This window comes from Tetrao urogallus, assembly GCF_951394365.1.
Source record: "Tetrao urogallus genome assembly, chromosome: Z".
Taxonomy (NCBI): Eukaryota; Metazoa; Chordata; class Aves; order Galliformes; family Phasianidae; genus Tetrao; species Tetrao urogallus.
This window is the reverse complement of record NC_136816.1, coordinates 36,208,861-36,229,816: the sequence shown is the minus strand read 5'-3', so window position 1 is coordinate 36,229,816 and position 20,956 is coordinate 36,208,861. Positions and strand designations below refer to the sequence as shown.

Here is a 20,956-nt window from a genome sequence, read left to right as displayed (position 1 = left end):
CACCTAGTGATCCCCATTTAAAATATTGAAAATTTCCAAGCTGAATTTTGCTTCACTGGTATATATGCAGACATTAAGTTTGCCAGAAGTTAGTTGTTATTCTATAAAACTCAATTTCTTTAGAGATGCACATAATTCGCAGCAATGCTCAAATCTGACAGTGTCCTAATCAGGTCTGCCATGCCTCTCACCTCTGTGGTGCTCTGCATCGTGATGCTTCTTGTCATCTTTTATTGCCAAGTGAGATTGACCACCCAAAGCACTAGAAAGGGCAAGGAGGCCAGCACTGCTTCCAAGTGGAGGGATTCCTGAAGGCTGAAGTCCTGATGGATGTGGTGTTAGAGGCACTGGAGGTCCATGGCCATGGGAGAGATGTTGAGCCTGCAACTGCTGCTGCTGTTCCCAGTGGCATCATCATCCCCAGAAGAATAATGAGGTTTGGGAAGGAGAAGGGAGAATAGGTTTGGTTAGTTATTGAGAACCAACAGTGGATTTTTATTATTATTTAATCTAGGTTCTCCTGTTTGTCCCAGCACACTAGACACTGCACTACATCATGCTGTCTGTGGACACTTCTGATCACATTCCACAAAGCAAAGAAGGCTAGCTGAATATCTGCTATGGAGTCTGAGAAAAACATTAGACTACCAGAAGTCACTTTGTTTTGGACAGCCACTGTTTGTCATAATATCACCAGTGACAAAGATCAGCAGCAGAATCTGCAGAATTCCAAAGAAGGCTTCACTACCTTTCCCTTTCTATAGGAAGGCATAGCACTGGCTTAGGAAAAAAAAAAATTTGCTGACAAAATCCAAGCCATGCTGTGCTACTCAAGTGTGAAAACAGGAACTTTCTACTTCTTGTAGCTATATCTATATTTTTTTTCTAGCTAAGCTTGTGAAGAAAATTGTTAACAAACATTATGCTTTGGAATAAATTTTGAGTTATATCCAGGTATTCCAAATAACATTAATAAGATAATGGAAATTCCAAAGCAAATATGGTACTAATGAATTAAAATCTATTCCAAACTCAGATAGCAACATGAGTACAAAAGAGTGGATGTAAAACCCAGTAGCCAAACTGGCAACATGAACTTTAAGCAATTTTGGGAACAAATTCCCTAAAATGGAATATCTTAGTATTTACTCAATGTGGAAAAGTTATTTTCTAGTTGAAGTTGTTATGGTTCTACTAACGTTTTCCAAGACCAGCAAACCATTTAACTTTGTCCAAATTGCTCAGCACAGATTCATTCAGAAACTTAGGTTTCAAAACCACCTTTAGCTTAGTCATAGCTCCCCTTTAGTTTGCTACAGGAAAAGAGAAATTCTTCCTATTTCTTTCTTTCTTGGGCCTGGACACATGAACAAAAGACAACAAATCTTTCTCCTTTAACCATATTCCACCATTCCTCTGCTGAAAGTAAACAGCATAAAAGTAGCCAAAGAATATTACTCCACTCATTGGATGAAAGAGATGTCATACAAGCAAGTATCTGAACAGGATGTCTTAGCTAGGCATGAGAAACTGATCTACTGAATGCCATGTATCCTAGTAAGAGCAGCTAACATTGTTACAGTTCTGCTGTAAGGTACTATAAACTCACTTGGAATAGAGGTAAAATAAAACTCACAGTACTTCACAAATTATTCCAAAATACCCAGTCCAAAAAAATCTAAAATATATTCTTCCATAGGTTCCAAGACTTTATGATAAACAATTGACATAACATCTGCATAATAACTATCTATAGAAGAATGTAATTACTATTCACATGAGTGTACTCCATGCTTTCATTTCTCACACCACTCTCCTAACACATGCCATGAGCTTTTTAAGAATGTCTGTAGACATAAACAGATGAAATTGCAGAACTCTGGACTAAACTTGAAATGCTTTCACTTTTCTGTTGTCCCCAACTGCAAATCAGCCATCATTTACTTGTTTTTGATACATGGTATAAACCCCAGAAAAATACCACAATCCCCTCAGGCTATACAACAAAGCCATGATTTTATGAATGTTTTGTCTTCTCACACAAGAATTTCACAAATTCCTCTTCAAACACAGTGTAAAAGGCTTAATTAGCCTTTGTAGGAATGCATACATTCTCATCACTATTCTTTCCAACCCTCACATAACTTTTAAAGGCAAGAGACAAGACTTATTTTTTTTTATATTTTTAAGAACCTAAAAAGTAACATTTTGAAGGATGTATTTAGAGTTATTTTTATTTGAAACATTTACTACCTCCTACAAAATAAAGTAGTGAAACATAATTGCTTCTTCTTCAGAAGTATTCATAAAGAGCACAGAAAGTCTGACAGAAATGCAATCTTGTTTATTTTTTTCATCCAGGCTCCAAGGAAAAAGATAACTTATCCTCCCAGACTGTATCAGTAAATTCCAGAACAATTCCTCAAAACAGGGGACAACTTGATCTTTTGCAAGGTTTTGAAGCAGATCATCTTGAAGGAAATCACACACCATGCACAGAACAACAGGAGGATCAGGGCTAGCCATCATGGTTTCATGAAAGGCAGTTCCTGCTTGGCCAACCTGATCTTCTATGATCGAATGATCTGCCAGGTGGATGATGCAAAGGCTGCAGACGTAATCTACCAAGAATTTAGCAAAGTTACCGACACTGTCTCCCACATCATTCCCCTGGAGAAGCTGGTAGGACAGATACACTTTTTGCTGAGTAAAGAACTGTCCAGGCTCCACAAGCGATGGTGAATGCAGTCACATCTAGAGGTCAGCAGTGGGGCCTGTCCTGTTCAATATCTTTATTGATGACCTTGATGAGGGCACTGTGTGTGCCCTCAGTAGGTTTGCAGACAACACTAAGGTGGGAGGAATCACTGACCTTCACAGGGGTAGGAGAGTCCTACTGAGAGATCAGGACAGGCAGGGTCGCAGGGCTGAAATCAGTGTGATGAAGTTCAGCAAGACCAAGTTCCAGGTCTTGCACTTGGGCCACAACAACCCCAGGCAACGCTACAGGCTTGAGGCAGAGTGGCTGGAAGACTGCGTAGAGGAAATGGACCTAGGGGCAGCGGTCAACATTCAGCTGAACATGAGCTAGCATGGCCAACAAGGCCAATGGCATCCTGGCTTGTATCAGAAATAGTGTTGCCAGCAGTAGCAGGTTAGTGATCATCCCTTTGTATTCAGCACTGGTGAGGCAGCACCTTCAGCACTGTGATCACTTTTGGGCCCCTGGCTATAAGAAAGACACTGAGGCCCCAGAGAAGGGCAGTAAAGCTGGTGAGGGGTCTGGAGCAGAGGCCTTATGAGGAACAGCTGAGGGAACTGAGATTATTTAGTTCTGGAGAAGGGGAAGCTCAGGGATGACTATACCCCTCTCTGCAACTACCTGAAGGGAGGCTGTGGGGAGCCTAAAGGTCAGCCTCTTCTCCCAGGTAACTAGAGGGAATGGCCCCAAGTCGCACCAGGAGAGATTCGGGTTGGACATTAGGAAATACTTCTCCAAGGGTGTGGTCTGGCACTGGAACGGACTGAGCAGGGTGGTGGTAGAGTTAGTGACCCTAGAGGTGGTCAAGAAACGTTTAGATGTTGTATTGAGAAATATTGGTGGTAGGAGGACAGTTGGGTGGAATGGCCTTGGAGTTCTTTCCCAATCTTGATGACTCTGTGATTCTTTAAGAGAGATGGTACTTAATTCATTCACCTCATCTATGACCACCTAAACCATGTGGACATTTTCCCTTTAAGCCATGCAACACACATGCATCCACAGTACGGTAATACATTCATAGCCTTGGTCTTGTCCTGTTATACTAGTTTACCTAGCTGTGGTATGAAATTGGTTAAGAACAGGAAGTGATTTCTCTCCCTCTAAACAGTTTCATGGAGAGAAATCACCTCCTTTCTTCAACAGTGAGCTCAAATTAGCATCTTTCACAGAGTGAGCATGAAAAAAATCAAAACAGGGAAATGAAGTTAAATTATTTCCATTCTTGTCCCTATGGCTTCAAGAAGATTCCCTTTTTTCTTACCTCTCTTCCCCAGTTTAATTAGCAAACAAGTAAATCCACACAATTACAGGAAGCATTGCTTGATGTCTTTAGAAACCAGACTGCTAGGGACATGTTATCTGCAATTACCCCAGCTCTGCTTTGTAGCCTACTCACATCCAATGTATTTTGAAAACCCTAGAAATGAGGAACAGATTAATTTATTCTAATAAAGTCCTTGAAGCTGAAAATATGTGACAAAAATGGCAACAACTGCTTTCTCTGATAGTACTGCATATGTTAGCCAGGAAGCAGTGCTCTATTTAACGTGTGGAGCAGAATATGAAAGCTCCAAGGGGAAAATGCATCTCTGTGCCACACAACACCTTAATGCTTTCCAAAATGGTTACTGAGGGCAACAGTGGAAAGTGGTCTGCAAAGATGCTGAAATGCACAACAACACTGAACAGACTGAAGACTGGAAATTTGATCATGGTCTTTAATACCAGTGGTGTAGATTGGGTTTAATGTTTATTAACTGAGAGCCACTGAAGCTTAAGATTGATGTATATGATTTATGTTTTATATCCTATTTACAGTAGGCTCCAAAGTTCTTCCTAACACACAGATAAAGATGACCCTTTCCAGAAACTCTTGCCCTATTATTTTCTTATTTATACATCTTTAATTGTTAAGAGTATATTGCACTCTTTCTAGGAGGGGAAAATCTGCACATGAAGAGAAAAACTAAAGACTGGGGAGATGGATAACAGTAGCGCTCACCAGATGTATTTAGTAGCTAGGCATTTGCCACTGTAGATCCTAGAAACAATTATGTTATGCATATAATGACTTTCCTGTCACTTCAAAGACACTAATGCCTGCTCTGTCACCTTTTAAGAGCTTAGTAGCAGTGAGATATAAAACTGAAGAACTTGGCAGCAGTACCATGGTCCACTAGGCATGTTCATTAGCACTTAATTAAAAACTAGACACCTGCCATAAGAAATGTGCTCAAAGAAGGATGAGTAACAGGTCTGTCTTACTACCAATTATTATCATTACTTGCAGAGTATGGGCTGTGTCCAGCTTCAGAGGGATGTGGGAAGCAGAGAAGAGGGCAGTGATGCATACCTAAGTAACTGCACTGAGATAATTAGCCAGAGCATTGATTTTAAGAGCATCAATAGTTCACTCAACATTTTGTTGCAAAAGCAGAAGTTCTTTATATTTTCAAAGGGAGGAAAGAAATATACATTCAGCTGAATTAGATTTTATTACCTCTTTTTTTTTTTTTTTCCTACCAACCCCCAACCAGACTGTGAAGACCCCAAAATTAACATGTGAAAAACATGCAATTTTTTTTAGCAATCCTAGCAATCCTAAAAGTTCTTTATGTCCAACATTCTTGTTTTAGCTATAATGAGCTCTTTAACCACAATTAATTTTCAATCTCTATTGCAAGCTTCCAGCAGCAGTTAGAGTAAGTCTTTGTTCATGCATAGAAAATCTACATCACAGCAAGACACCTCTTTTTGGCTCCCTGTCTATTAACATTGACCATGAGGTCCTACAATCTTCCTTCTCCATGTAAACGCAAACCAACAGTGGAAAAAGGCTATATGTGGTTCCAAAGTATAACAGATGATTCTTCCAGTGCCTTTCTGAAATATCATTTGAGAGTAGAGTTCTAGAAATCCTTATCAGCACCCGTTCTGCAAATACTATCAACAGATCCCCTCCCACCCCCCCAGACACCTGTTGAGCGCAAGAGTGATTCAGAGATCCAAAATGTAGGGGGAGCTAATTCATGTCAATTTCTGTAGAGCAGAATTAACATAACTTTGTTGAAATCAAGCAAGGAGACAGATACATAAGAAAAACTTTTTTTAAAAGTTACTGCATTCATTTGCATTTCCATATTCTCTCCCTTCCCAAAGGAATATCTTCAAGTTTTTCATTTGTGTGATCAGGCAGAAGGAGGTGAGAATCAGTATCAGATGTTTATGGCCAAAGAACACGAGTGCCAGTGCTAAAACACAAACAGCCAGCTACAGCCAGCTGACAACACAACAATCTTTTCTCTCATGTTAAAAAAAAAATTCCTAGGAACAGTGCTGTAATTGTAACCTTTCAAAAATGGAAACAACCTAAGATTATGCTCCTGTCAGATCCAGTATACTACCTCACTTTGAAAAAAAAAAACAAACCAACCAGGAGCAAACAGAAAACAACACATTATTCACATTCACAACAGCCTAACCTATAAGAGTACTCTCATTTGACAGCCTAACCCATCAATTCATTACTTGCATTTAAATTAGTTGCTTTAGAAGAGCTTATAGGTGCGAACATTTTGAATGACGACAAAACTTTCCTTTAAGAACACACCCACATTCTTCCCTACAAAAATGAGGAGACTAATACATAATCATATTCAGACAAGACCGTTCAGCATGGATTGCTTACTTATTGCTTTATGTTCTAACTTTACTTCAGTAATGGTGTGTTTCCACTTCTCTGCTTTCGGATGCTTCATTTTCCTTAATATTATCAACTATTAGACAAACTGATTACAAGATGTGTTAACAGTTGCTTTAAGTTCTTGGTGTCATTAAAGTTGAAAAGACCACTAGGACTACCTAAGATCAGCCGCTTAGCCAACACCACCATGCCCTCTAAAATCCATGTTCCTCAGTGGAACACCTACACTTCTCTTGAAAATCTCCAGGGACAGTGAACCCCAACACATCTCCAGGTAGCCTCTTTCAAAGTCTTATCAACCTGAGAAGAATTTTTTACCTAATATCCAATCTGAAGATCAACAAGAGGAAATAAAAAGTCCTGCATCTGGCAGGACTGAGGAACTGCCACAAACACACGTACATACTGGAAACCACGCAGCTTAAAAGCAGCTCTGCAGAAAGTGTCTCAGGGGTTCTGGTAGACACTACACTGAACATATCCATCAGCATGCTCTTGATATGGAGAAGGTTAATGATAACCCTGTCTGTACTAGGCGAAGTATAATCAGTAGGTCCAGGGAAGTAACGCTTGCCTTCTTCTCAGGACTGGTAATGACAAAATTGTAGTGCTGTATCCAGTTCTGGGCTCCCTTCGCAATGCAAAAGGAGTCTGGATCTACTGCAAAAGTCCAATGAAAGGTCATGAAGATGACAAAGATGTCTATCCTAGAGAAAAGGCTCAGGAGGATCTCACCAAGATGTCCAATTCCTCTTCTAAAAGTTCTGACTTAATTTTGACAGATAGGAAGCTATCAAACAAACTTGAAAATGCCTGCTACAGCATCTCTGGCCTCTGAGCCAAGAATGGAGTCTTTGTAAGTTTGTACAACTATCTGAAAACTATCCATTATGTAAACAAGTCACACTGACTAGGGTAAGGGAAGAAAAGGTTTCCTCGCACAAAGAAAGCATCTTCAGCAAGCCTTTTCCATCTATATATAACATGAAATGTCACTTTGTTACAGAGACTTAAGTCCACAGAAGGACAGAATTGGCAAAACCTATGCAAAAACATTTCAGACAAAATTTGTGTGACGGTGACATAACTATTTTAAAACCAGACTGTTTCATGGGGAAAAGAAATCTTTTTTCTTTTTCATGCTTACTACAGAAAATGCCTAGATAATGTCTGAGTATTACCACTCATCTTCAACTCCATTCTAAAATCAAACATTTTACTGAGTAGACGATAGATGTCAGAGAGCAAATATCAAAAAGTACAAAAGAAGATGAGTAATCAAGTTTCTTTCTTTGTTGCTATTTTTATTACAGGAGTTTTAAACTGTCAGATTTCTGAACAGAATAGTCTCAGAAAATTTTCACAGTTCTTAGTTCCACTTTTTCAAATACCTCAAAGTACACTAGTAAATCTCAACTGCACATCTTACCAAGTTTTTTAAAACAGTAGGGGCTGTACAAATTGCCTCACACAGAACAAAAAATGCAAGATATACTGGCATAAAGGTTGCTCCCCCACACACACTCTCCACAATTCCCCCTCCCCCCCACAAATTAACTTCATCTAAGATAACTGAAGTAAGGCTGAGAAGTTATATTTCACTGCTCTGCTGATAGAGAAACTTCAAGCACACTAATAAAGTCAGACTTTCTGCCACCTTAATCTATATATAAAACCCAGAGAAAAGCAGATACAAAATAGCATGTAAAAAGCACTCAAGTACTGTAAAAAAATATTAAGTATACGATTTTGTGTTATTTCTGTTTTCCTTTCTTAAATCCTTGTCCACCCTATGACCAGACTCCCTCTTTCTTTGGTGTTATATCCTTCCTTTTCAGGATTCCTTTTCATCTCTCTGCTATGGGATCCTCCTTGAAAAATCATCTCTTCTTCTTCTCTTTGTTCTTGGGAAATTTCTTGGGAAATTTTAAATAGGAAAAGCAAGATTGATTTCAAATGATTCAGGAAGAAAAACAAACCAAACATGTTTCATGCACAGGTGCTCTAACTACAATTTTACACCGATGCATACCTACACCACTGTAAAATATACTTCTTCTACAGATTTGTACTGCACAGTTTTGCCATGAAATACTGAACATGGTCAACTCTAGAGCCTGTTTCTTCTTCCTTTTGTGTAGAGATCAAAATACATCCTTTAATCTCCTTAATGTAAAGAAAGTTAACAAGCATAACCCCCCATATGCTTCCTCTGTAAGGTTAAAAGTTATTTTTTATCAAAAGGAAGAAAAAAAGTACTTGCAGTCAAAAAGCTGTCATACCAACTTCTCTGAAACAATAATACATATCTGTTGATTAGCAGTGTATTTCAGAAGAAAAACTATTCCATGGAAAAATTAAAACACACATGAGAAGACAGATCCTCACTTGGGGCAAGCAAACCATTTATGTATATAGCTTATCTCTAAAGAATTGGAAAAATGGAACTGGGAAAGCAATTCTCAATAGCAGCCAAAGTAGTTACCTCGAAACCTGAACTTAAGTAGCAAAACTCTAAATTCAGTTGTCCACTAAAATAACTGAAAGACTTTTTGAGAGTTCCTTAAAACCATTAACAGGTATGAAATGTGTATTCCAGTAAATGTCTTATAATACGTTCTGTATTTCATGAAGAATTCAGTTTTTTTTAAATAAGGAAAATGACATCTCATCACAAGAAAGGCTTGGCGTGCTATCAATTCAAGTATTGTAGTCATTACCAGCCTATCTACAAGTACACACAGAGTACTCTTTACAAGGAGAGTGGTTAGGCCCTGGAACGGGCTGCCCAGGGAGATTGTGGATGCCCCGTCCTTGGACGTGTTCAAGGCCAGGTTGGACGGGGTCCTGGGCAACCTGATCTAAATGTGTATGTTTGGTGGCCCTGCTAGGCAGGGGGGTTGGAACTACATGATCCTTGAGGTCCCTTCCAACCCGGGTGATTCTGTGATACTCCTGTGAAATCACAAGATCCCATTTCTAAAACAGTAGTTAGCTCCATAAGAACAGACGAACAGCTTTTCAGTGCTCTGCAATATAATGCAAATAGAATAAAAAAATAATTTAAAAGGCCAGCTTGTTAACTATTAATTTGTTCCCACATCACTGTTACAGATCAGACACACAGACTGAAAAGCAGAAAGTGGTACTTTATCTTTTCCTTAGCTCTGTGCTGATCAACAACTTTAATATTTGCTGTGCTTTTCAGTCTCACTTTTAACAGCTAGCCTTCTCTGCCCTTCCTTCTAGCATGTTAGAGAACAAGTCAAGCACCGGAATTAAAAAGATGAAGAGATATTACACTTCAGGGCTCTTCAAAAAGATTACTTTTAGAATGACAGATGTGGGTGGACCCACCCAAATGGATTTGTTACCACACCCAGTGAAAAGTCAGCTGTTTTTCTAAAATATCAATTAGCTATTTAAGAAAAATTCTGTGATAATTATAAATTGCATAATTTTTAACATCCCATTGAGAGGGAATAAGTATATAGCCCTGCCAGAATGACTAACACTTTCACAAGAGCAAACCTGCATTAGCAGCCTAGCTATTCTTGGGAGCTGCTGTAGCTTGTTCCACACTGGGAGGGCTCTCCAGTGAGGACAAGAATCCTGTCAGCAGATGGAATTCTTCCAGTTCAGCAGCATCTTCTCTTCAGGGTGCATTAGCACTCCATTGGTGCAGCTGCATCCATACAAGGGCTTTCGAGAACAGAAGAGGTTCTCAATACTGCTTTCATGGAGGAGGGAAGTAAACAAGCCCAGAACTCCTCTCATAACAAGTACAGACCCACAGAAGCACTGTTAATGCTTCTATCCAGCAAAATAGCAAGATCAGAAAAATGAAGCTCTTTTGCTACCTAGCATAACCTTGTATGTACAGGCATACACACACATTATTTTAAATATTTGTGTATGCAATTATGTACTTATAAAATTATAGAAGTTCCTGTGTATATTTATTATATGTAAACTTTTCCAGTGATAGCAATTCTTCTGAAAATGTTTATTAAGAGTCTGGAATAATAACAGATCCTATCTTAAGAGTTTTATAACAAAAGCTAGAGATGAGCCACAGAAGATCAAGTTCTAAAGACCCCTGCACTAACAATGACACGTTTCCCCCTTAGGTCAAAAGTGAAGTTAGTACTAGAGAATAAAGAACACATCAATGGATGAATCAGAAGTTTTTACAAGGACTGTTCTGAAAATAATGCCTCTTATTTTATTATGTTGGTCCATTATGTCATAGATGAATGTCAGTTGCATGGCAGTAGAGGCTGAGCACTGCCACCAATATTCCATTACATTTTGTTGTTATACAAGAGATGGCAGCAGAGGGGCAGTCTAACAAAGTGGCATCAGGTAAGAAAGCGTGTACAAAGCAAAGGTATGTCACTGAATCCCTCCCTGGAGAAAAAAAAAAAATGGCACCCACTGACATTCAGCGATATTTGCTGAACATTTGTGGAGACTGAACAGTGGATGTGAACATAGTAAGGTGATGAGTGGTACATTTCAGCAGTAGCAACAGTGACATGAAAGACAAGCTATGCTCCACATGGCCATGCACACTTCTACAAGCACAGCATGCAGGCTCTTAGCTCTGCATTTTTGCCAATAATGTGTAATGGTGATGGCTATGTTGAAAAACTGTTTTTTGTAGCTGAGAATTTGCTCTGTCAAATACTGTTACTGTGCTCTTTACATCTGTTGTAATTTCCATGGAAATAAACAGGAGGCACTACTTTCAGAGAGATCTACTAGAGGGCTGATGCCACATGGTAGCATGGGCTAGAAGAACAGAGGAAGAGTATAAAAAAGAAAAGTCTCTATGGAGGAAGACATGTCTTCAAATGTCTTTGACCTGTCAATTCTGAAGGAAAGCAACAAATTCAAAATAGCATTAAAAAAAAAAAACAACACAGAAAATAACCTTAAATCTCTACTTTTTTGATCCAGATAAGACATCGGCTGTTTTCCTGAAACAAGTTATTTTCTTCTCACTGCTGTCAGCATTAAGACAGGCTTTTCTTCTTTTTAAATCAGACAAGTACATACTTCTTGTTATGAAGACTCACATGCAAACTTTAAGACTCTTGAATGAAGCTGTCAACACACTGCTTCTGGATTAAAGAAACTGCCAACATTTTTTTTTTTTTCCTGGGGGCAACCCACTATAGTAATAGTTCCCACTATTACTCACTTTCTAACCCCAAATCTATGTATTTGCATTTTTAATTACCGGTAGCATGCCACTGCCATCCAAATACATTTGCATGCTCCTGCTATTACAATGGCAAAAAACAACCAATTCAAGCACACACCAATTTGAAAATGACTTTAGTACTACTCACTGTGAGTTTTTATTACTGAGACATGAGTATAACAAAGCATTTCTTTTTCTTCCTTGCTCTTTTATTCTTCAGAAATTTAAATCTTGCTGAGGACAAAAATAGTAATCTAAACAGAAATTTACTTTTGGAAGTTAAAATCCGAAGTTCAGTATAGTTCTTTAAGTGACATATCACCTGTTTGTCCCAGATACTAGCAACTACAAACATGTTTCAGAGACACCAAAGAAAAGTTTCTTAGTCATAAGACTACCACACTCATGTTCATTTCACTTTTCCAACCCATGCACAAGCTTCCTGGAAATTCCCTACATCCACTATCAGTCACCTCAGAAAACATTTCAAAGCACTACTACTGCTAATCCTTGCTTTTGCTGTCTCAGTGTTACTAAATGTTTTTTGATTTAAAAGCTACGGTTAACTAGCACCTTTAATAAAAGTACGGAACATTCTCAGTAAATTAAACATTACAGAAGACAGCAGCTCTGATAACTGAAGAATTAGTAATCCATGGAGTTACCAGATATAAGGAATCCTGAAAACTCTTTAGCATTCTGATGACATACAGCAAACTGCTATAATGAGCCATAACTTTGCCACATTTTCAGTAGTTCCTAAGGTTATCCTAACCATCCATGCTAATCCCTCATTCAAGAGCAAAATCAAGCGTTCCCTTCTTCTCCAGCCAGTCCTCCTCAAGATCCCTACCTCTACTGTCAGCATCTTTCTTCCAAGAAAAATATAGTGAGTTGGTATTTAATACTTAAGTGCTGAGATTCTTGAAGATAGAATATATGTGTACAGTTTCCTGCTCATACTGGCTCTGCCTCTGTCAATCACTCAATTTTATTTTGCTTCAAAGTCTCCCCAGAACAGAACTTTTCCCCTCTGACTTCACCTATTACAATAGCATTTGCTTCTCCTTCTAAGAACTACATCCTTAGTTCTTTTTAGATCTGTAGGCTTCATTCACTCATTTCTCTCTCCAACTCCAAAGTAGTCAAATTTACAGCCCTCTATCATTCAGTATAAAACCTCAAGATCTCATTTTATTTAATTTAAAGCAACTAGACAGTTTCCCCTCCCCTTGAGGCATAATGCAGATCATGGCTGAGGAGGATCTGAAGTAATGCTACAGCTGCTTAGTTCTTCCCTTGCACTAAGTTCTGCATTCATTTCTGCTCTAGCCTGTATTTCTATTTTATAATGAAACATACAGCCTAGTTATTTATAGGCTTTCTAAGGATTAACTACACACTCATAAGAATAAACCCTCAAGAGGTTAACCTCATCCTCTTAAGCTTCACACACTACAATCCCAGAGATAGCTGGCAACCACAGCCAAGAGGGGAAAAAATAATCCTGCATCTTGCTAATCCTTTAGCCAATCACCACATGCAACAGTGGAGGGACCTCTAAGAGACCTATAACTCAATCAGTCTCAAGAGTACTGTCAGTCCAGAAGGTATTCATTTCACAGAACCATTAGCAACCCACCTCAAAACTTAAAGACAGTGCATCTATAATGCAATGCTAAAAAATATTCCAGCTTCCTGCTTATATTTCTCATTTCAGATATTTGCATAATATTCTACTTTGAAATTGTTCCAGTTAATTTTAAAGCAGAAAAATCTAAAACATTTGCATTGTTTACATCTAGGTAGACAGATCAATTATAACCATCTTTTACCCTTCCCAGTATGAACCTTTCCAGGATATCATATCTGTGAAAAAAATCCCTCTGAGTTAAACCACGATTACCTATAAACTCCTCCATATTATGATCTGTATTCTCCCTTAACCCTTCTTGCAACTACAGTAGTTACAGGTGTACCTTGAATCTAAAGTGGTTTTGTGTTGTGCTGTTGTGCTACTGTTTTTCTTCCCCCTTCTCCCCGCCTTGTTATTCTACTACCTAGTAATCCTGCTACTTTTTTCAACTTTAAATACAACAAATATTAAACAGCACGATTTACAAAAAACAAACAAACAAACAAGGTTTTTTGTTGTTTTTGTTTGTGGGTCTTTTTTTTTTTTTTTTTTTTTTAAAGTTACACTACTATGCAGCTAGCTGGAAAGTTAAGCCTTCAAGCACATGCAGGAAAAGCATAAGGCCAAAGATATAACAATTTAGACCAAAATATAATTCCCACAAGTTGTAATCAACCCAGAGGTTTAGCACTCGTAAGCTAATCAAGATCAACTGTATTACTCTTCTTTTTCTAATGTGTCAATTTTGTTTCTATTTTTTATTTAGATATATCCTTAACATATATCCATACACTGCCTCAAAAATCCATACATCTATATCCATACACTGACTCAAAAATGTGACTTCTGACTTTGCAAGTTCTCCAAAAGGAATCTGACCAGTCCATGAGGAAAACAAACACTTGTTTGTCCACTAATAGGATTCTATTTTTTTCAACTAGAAAGACATTTATAAAATAAAGATGGTTTGAAAAAAAAAAAAATTAAGAAAACATTCCCACTAATTAAGGACTTTGCTATCTTCTAGAATTCAAACAGAGCCCAGCAGCAACAAGAACTGTGTTTTGCTCTAATTTAGGCAAGCTAACTGGGAAACTCTTGAATTGCTTCGTACCAGAAAACAGTGACCTTTTAAGACAGAAATGAAGAAGGAAAAAAGTTAAACACCAACAAAAATGCAAATTTTATCTAGTCAGGAGAAATTATCCAAGTGGACAGCAGCTACAGAAGTTCAGCACTCTTTCTATTCTAAAAATTGACTATACACAACTATCCTCAGTAGTATAATCCTAGAGGGCACGCAATCTTCTTCTGTTACAGAATGCTACAGCCTATTTGAATTCTAAAAGAAGTTCCATGATCTTTCATGCTCATAATAGACGTCTAAACCGTTAAATTAATATTTCTTTTCTCATCTTGAAAGACATTGCACTTTAACAGCATGGCCCTTCCATTGTTCTTTACACTAAGTCAGGTCCCTAAACAATACTGACAGCTGCTATCAGACCAGGCCATGCTTACTTCCAGCGCAGCTGCCTTGTGTAGAAACAGACAGGCCTCTGATGTCTCCTCCCCTCTGGGGAGAGGGCTTGACACACTGCGTGCTCAGTGAGGGAGACCAAAGGTCCACTGAATTGTCAACCCAATTTTATGCTATTTGGATTTTTCAGGATGCACACAGCCCCTTTCAAACAAAATCAAGCATATGTCAAAAGCATGAAACTTATTCTGCAGCACAAGATAATTACTGACCACACAAGCCTATAAAAGATCATTGTGACACACAACTAATTTTAGTAAAATACATAGGCATACATAGACACAGCCAAAGACACCCTACCCAATGTGATCATTTCCTTACTCAGTTTTGGGCTGATATGGCATCACCCAGAAGTCTTTCAGAAGACACAGTGAAGTATTTACTCTGATGAATCCCAGTCTATTTAAAAGCGAAAAAGCTGGGGCTTCTACTCCTATTAATTGTGTATAGTACTTGAAGATCCCTATTGCTTTAAAAACACTATTTCATGCAGACTTAAGAAGAGGTGAATGACATCATCAAGACATAAGATTTGGTTTGGCTAGGCAGCACTACCTTAAGCTCAGTAGAATTGTTTTTAAATATGCTTTTAATGCATACTTCCATTTACTGCATATAATATTCTTTAAAAGTAGCTCATTAAAAAGAGCTTTCAATTCAATTTTCATTGTAAAGAACTCATTTAAAAAAAAATGCAAGAAAGTACAGTTCTCTAATCTTTGCTAATCAAATATCACAGATGTACATGTGCTCTATGAATACCTGATTTGATCTTTGAAATAAAGTAATTCATTACACAAGCAAAGAACAGAGGACATTGTGACAAATACAGATATAATTGCGACGGTTTTTAGAATGTGATTAGCAAACCAACTAAGTAACAGTCAAATTTTATATGAAGGTGAAAAAACAGCTCAGATTTGAAAGGTAGGGGTATGTTTATGCAAAGCTAATCCGTCAAGTGTAATAAAGCAGCTTGAATAAAATTTAAGCTGAAAATCCACTGAAGCTCCCCATTTCAGGGAGGAAAAGCTATTAAGAGGAAATGAAGGTCACCCTCCCAGTTTATTTCACCTAATTGACTGCCAATAGCTTACCACAGACAAACCGACTGCAGATCTGCAATTGAGAAACTGATGAAAGGAGAGTTTTCAAGCTGAGGCTCATTCTTTTAATCCTCCCTTGCTCTTATTTTTTTTTCCATCTCCAGTTGGGATGTAATTTTAAGCACAGATGGATTAACTGGTTCCATTGTCTGCAGACGTCACTGGACTATGGCACTGTTAATCCATACAGCAGCATGTCTAATTATCATTACAAAGTGTCTGAGGGAACCATAAAGACCAGCAGGGCATCTTCTCACAAGCAATTAACATAAATTGATAAATGAGTAATTTGAATCTGCTCAAGGCGCACACATATGAATAAAATCAGAAAGGACGGCTTCTTGTTTCCGCTACTTCTTTCACTTAGTCTGGAAGGACAGAAAACATGAGAAATATTCTAGACTTAGTGGGGGGGAAATGAACTCATGCAGTGGAAGGAATGTATGGTTCAGAAAGTTCATTAATGCAAAACAAATGACTTGTGATTGACAATCAGTCACAAGCAAGTAGCATTAACTTATTTCAGAATATTTAGAAGCACAAACTTGGTGAAAGGCTTTTAGAGCCCTGTGTCAGTCAATTAATACTACTTCAAAAGCAAGTGAAGTTTCTTTTCAGTAGCTTGCTAATTTAAAATTTATGAAAGACTCGCAAGAAGGCAAAAGAAAGATGAATGAATAGTTGTACAGGCTGTAAGGACTAAAAGAATGAGGCAAAGGTAACTACCTCAACTGACATACAATACTTACAAATAAACAAGCAACTGTCCTAATCACTGCATTTCTTGCAGTAGAAGTTGTTCCACACAGCAATCTAAGCAAAATATTAACTTTATCCCTACTAAAATCTGTGCAAGAAAATCAAACATACTTGTGCAACACTGAGCATCAAAACAGTGTTAGATGTCAAAACATTAGGCTTATTCTAAAAACAGTAAAGAAATAATATATGAAAGCAAGTTATACACACTGTAGGAGGTAGACCTGGAAGGCCACGTACCCCGATGATGGCATTCAGTTCAGCCATGGTCACTTGTTTGGCACGTTCTACAGCTTGAGCCACTTGCTGCTGATGCTATTAAAAGAAGAAAGGGTATAAGGAGGAATTTGTGCAGGCAATAAAACCAGGAACAAAAATATCTGAACAAGCAGTTTCTGTGGAAAAGCTGAAGCTATTTGCAAGATACATCTTATGCAGATAAAAAGGGAACAGTACTCCATTTCTCATCCTTTCCATCAAAAGCAAATGACAGCCCTGAAGGTAGCCAATTCATCTCTCCCCCAGTGCCACCTTCAAAATTGATTATTCATTTTTCAAAAAATTAATGTTTAATAGGGTTAGCAGGACAATAACGTCATCTTCATACTAGAAGTAATTTCAACATTTATATACTGTGTCAACACAGCAAAACCTACAGAAATCTTAAACGTGAAGAATGAATGCTTCAATGAATCCTAACATGAACTGCAAATACTCTGTAGAGTTTGAAAAGGCATACCCAAAATAACACCCTTCAACACATAGCAGCAGCAGTTGACTACAATATGCTACAATCACAGTCATTCAGAACAGATGCAGGTCTGTAACCTTAAACAGCATTTTGCATTTAACTACTCAGTTTTTACACTAGATTTTGATACAAATGATGTAGACAATGAGCGTATGTATTTTCACTGGATGAACATTTGACAACTGAATATCAAATAAGTAATCACCAGAATCAGAAATGAAAGCATTTTGTTGCATTGTTGTTGATTTTTTTTTAAATTATTATTTAAAAAAAAAACACACATACTTCCCCTCTCCTTTGGGAATGAAAAAGGCTGAGCCATTGTCAGTAGTTTGAACTCAGATCTGTTAAACCAAATTAGCAGGGGGTTTGCACACTTCAGCTATAACAGATGTTCCTTGCACTTGTGCATTGTGATAAAATTAACATCTTAAAACTAGCTAATTTGCAAACAGAAAAGCAACATAATTGCACTTTAACAGCTGAACAGTTTTACTTACTTCCTGAGACAAAAATGGGATGACTTGTGCACAGATTGTATTCAATCTCTTGGCGATTTCTGTCTATGGAGGAAAAATAAGCATTTTGATTAAAATCGTGTTTTCTGCTAGTTCCCACATATCAGGTACCATACAGGATCGTATTAGGTTAACACTGTGGAGTAAAAAACATAGCAATCCATGTCTTCATGCCAGTACAAATACTAATAGTTAATATTCAAGCCTAAATGAAGACAGAGATATAGTTAACTACTCTGGGACATCTGCTCTGTCTAAAGCACCTAATCTGTATACACATTTAGGCACAAATCTGATCCTTGTACATAGCTAATTAACAAGTACAGCATTTTTGAAAAACATTAAGTCCACAATAAGGCCTTTTAAAACTAAGATTTATTGTTACTCAAATTACCAAGCAGCCTAACATGGAGGTGGCAGGCATGCAAGAAGAATGTTTCTTTCATGATCAATTTTTTTCTGCCAATTACAAGGCAATCTTAGTTTTGCTGACAGAAAGAAAACTACAGGAATACAAAATACTAGAAGAGAACCAATGAAGAGTGGGTAAGAAAGACACAGGCTTCGAAAACATACTTACTAAGACAGAATTAAAGTAAGGACATCGGGGGGAAAAGAAAAAGGTAGTCAGTAACAATAAATCAGTGAAACCACAAGTAGCAGGAGAACAATAAACTGATGTAGGAACAGCCCTGTGCTAAGAGCAGCACAGAACTACTCTAACTAGTTACTATCACTAAGATATATACAGTTTTCCTTATTTTTCTGTTGTGTTTTAGGATATAAATGGAGAAAATCACTGCTGAGAATTGTCGGCCAAATTACATGCCAAAACCTGAACAAAGAGAAACTCAAGCAAGTCAGATGAAAACCTTGCTAACTTATCTGCTGAGCCTTTGCCCCAAGCCTTCCCATCACCCCAGATTTCTTACAGAAACACTGAGATGTGCTGATGCTTACACATCAGACAATCAGTAATTAGAAAACAAAAGCCCCACAGTGCTTCTGTGTCTCAAGAAACATGTAACTTGAGGTCTAAGTGCAACAGACAAGCTTTAACACCTCTTTTCCCATCAGACTTCTAAAACTCCTCTCTCTGATGTAAGTTGAAGTATTCCACTTGACCTACGTCAGTTATTGGCAGGTCCACATGCCCCGTGGATCTCCTGAACACTTCAGAGATCATTTCTTTCTAGGTAAAGTGGCTTCCTCATGCATGGGCAATAAACAAACAGCCACTTTCCAGCAACCCCTTCTGTCCCCACAACAATGCAAATAGGTCTCAACAGAAATATCCATCTTCTTACACAAGACTAAACAACAAGCAGCTTTGGTCCATTTCTGTTTTGTTTGGTCTCTGAGCATAAACTATGCATCATTCCATTCACTGGTAATAGATAACTACCACCAAAAATAATATAAAGGAGTTATCGGCGTGTCCAAGCTATCAACAGATCTGTTGGTACCTTAAGTTCTCTTAAAGAAAAAAAGACATGTATGATGATTGTGACAATTTGCTATTAAAAGGCTTAAAGAACACAGTAAGCAATGAAAAGACTGCCCCTTAGCAGCCTTACTGTTTGAGAGGTGGTTCATTTCCAATAAGCTAGCCCTAGACCAACAGGATTAGCTTTGTTTTCAGAAGCTAAAGTGAATTGCAGCAGGTTTTAAGTGTGAAAATAAAAATTACAGAAGCAATTTGGTTTATCCTAAAAATTTGTTTTAGACTGCATGACCCACACAAAAGAGTCTCTCTATTCTATAATTTTGAAAAGTAACCTTATTGTCGCTGTGAAAAGTCTATTTTGATAACAGTCTAGAAAGCATGCAAGTCATATACATTATTGGATTTTCTCACAAGTTCCCAAGCATCTGAGCTTCACTGTGACGGTGTAAATACAGAACTACACACTAACACAACAGCACGTAACATCACGTGCTAGTTACCAGTCCCAAGAAACAACAGTTATACTTTTGAAATTATTTCTTTTCTCTAATAATCCTATCAAAAAGGATCAAACAAGCCTGGAAGAGGAAAAAAGGCATATAATTCATCTGAATTACACACAAGACACAGAAAGGATGAGACACACTTGCCTCTGTTCTGCATTGTAATATTCATCAGAGATTGTCTGCTTATTGAAAAATTAGTGTTGAACCCAGAAAGAGGTGCAGCCTTTCTTCAGTTAATCTTGTTTTAAATTGATTGTGTCAGTACTACAAATATCTAACTGAAAAGTGGCATTGAAATAAAGTATCTTTCTGAACCACAGAATGGCTTGTGTTGGAAGGAACATCAGAGATCATCTAGCTCCAAGCTCCTGCCTTGGGCAAGGTTGCCAACCACTAGATCAGATTAACCACAAACCCAACAAGACCAGCCTTGAATGCTTTCAGGGATGAGGCATCCACAGCTTCTCTGGGCAACCAGGTCCAGTGCCTCACACATCATCTGAAGGGAAAAATTTCTTCCTAACACCTTCTGAAGCAAGGCAACATCACATATAAAAGCATCTCCTATTCATCCACAGTTGTAGGTAAATTTAGGCATACAAGTCATAAACAAGTGCTTGTTTAAAGATGTGCTGCTACTGCTACAAGAGCCAGGTAATAGGCACTCACTCTGGAAGAAAACTAAAATTCTCTATTCTGCACCTCATAACTAAAATCTGCTTGTTTTTAAAAGGCAGTCTGCATACTGGCACTCTTTCCCACACACAATTAAATAAAGTACTTAAAATTATTTATTTACTAGCAGATCTCTATAACTTCTTTCTTTAAAAAGAAAAAAAAAAAATCAAATAACTAGTAAAAAGTACTCTTACTGATGTTTTTAAATTATCTTTGTTCTATAATGAGTTACTTAACTAGGTATTACAGTACAATTCACTTAATCTTCATTATCAAGAACTGCAAGAGGTTTTTTTCAGCATTGAGAAAAAGAAAATTCCATACATTTAAATACAAATC

General features: G+C 37.8%; 1 protein-coding gene across 3 annotated transcripts in view; it reads right to left on the bottom strand.

Moving 5' to 3' along the window:
• The window catches only part of TLE1 (TLE family member 1, transcriptional corepressor), a gene marked incomplete at both ends in the record, with an annotated part of 69,552 nt that overhangs the window by 31,500 nt on the left and 17,096 nt on the right, over positions 1-20,956 (bottom strand). For 2 of the 3 annotated variants that reach the window (XM_079548464.1, XM_079548465.1), the window contains 3 exons: positions 192-396; positions 16,958-17,032; positions 17,969-18,031. In XM_079548464.1, coding sequence (XP_079404590.1) covers positions 192-396; positions 16,958-17,032; positions 17,969-18,031 — 343 coding nt within the window. Of the gene's footprint in view, positions 1-191; positions 397-16,927; positions 17,033-17,968; positions 18,032-20,956 lie in introns of all 3 variants that reach the window. The other variant, XM_079548463.1, reaches the window with a different exon arrangement.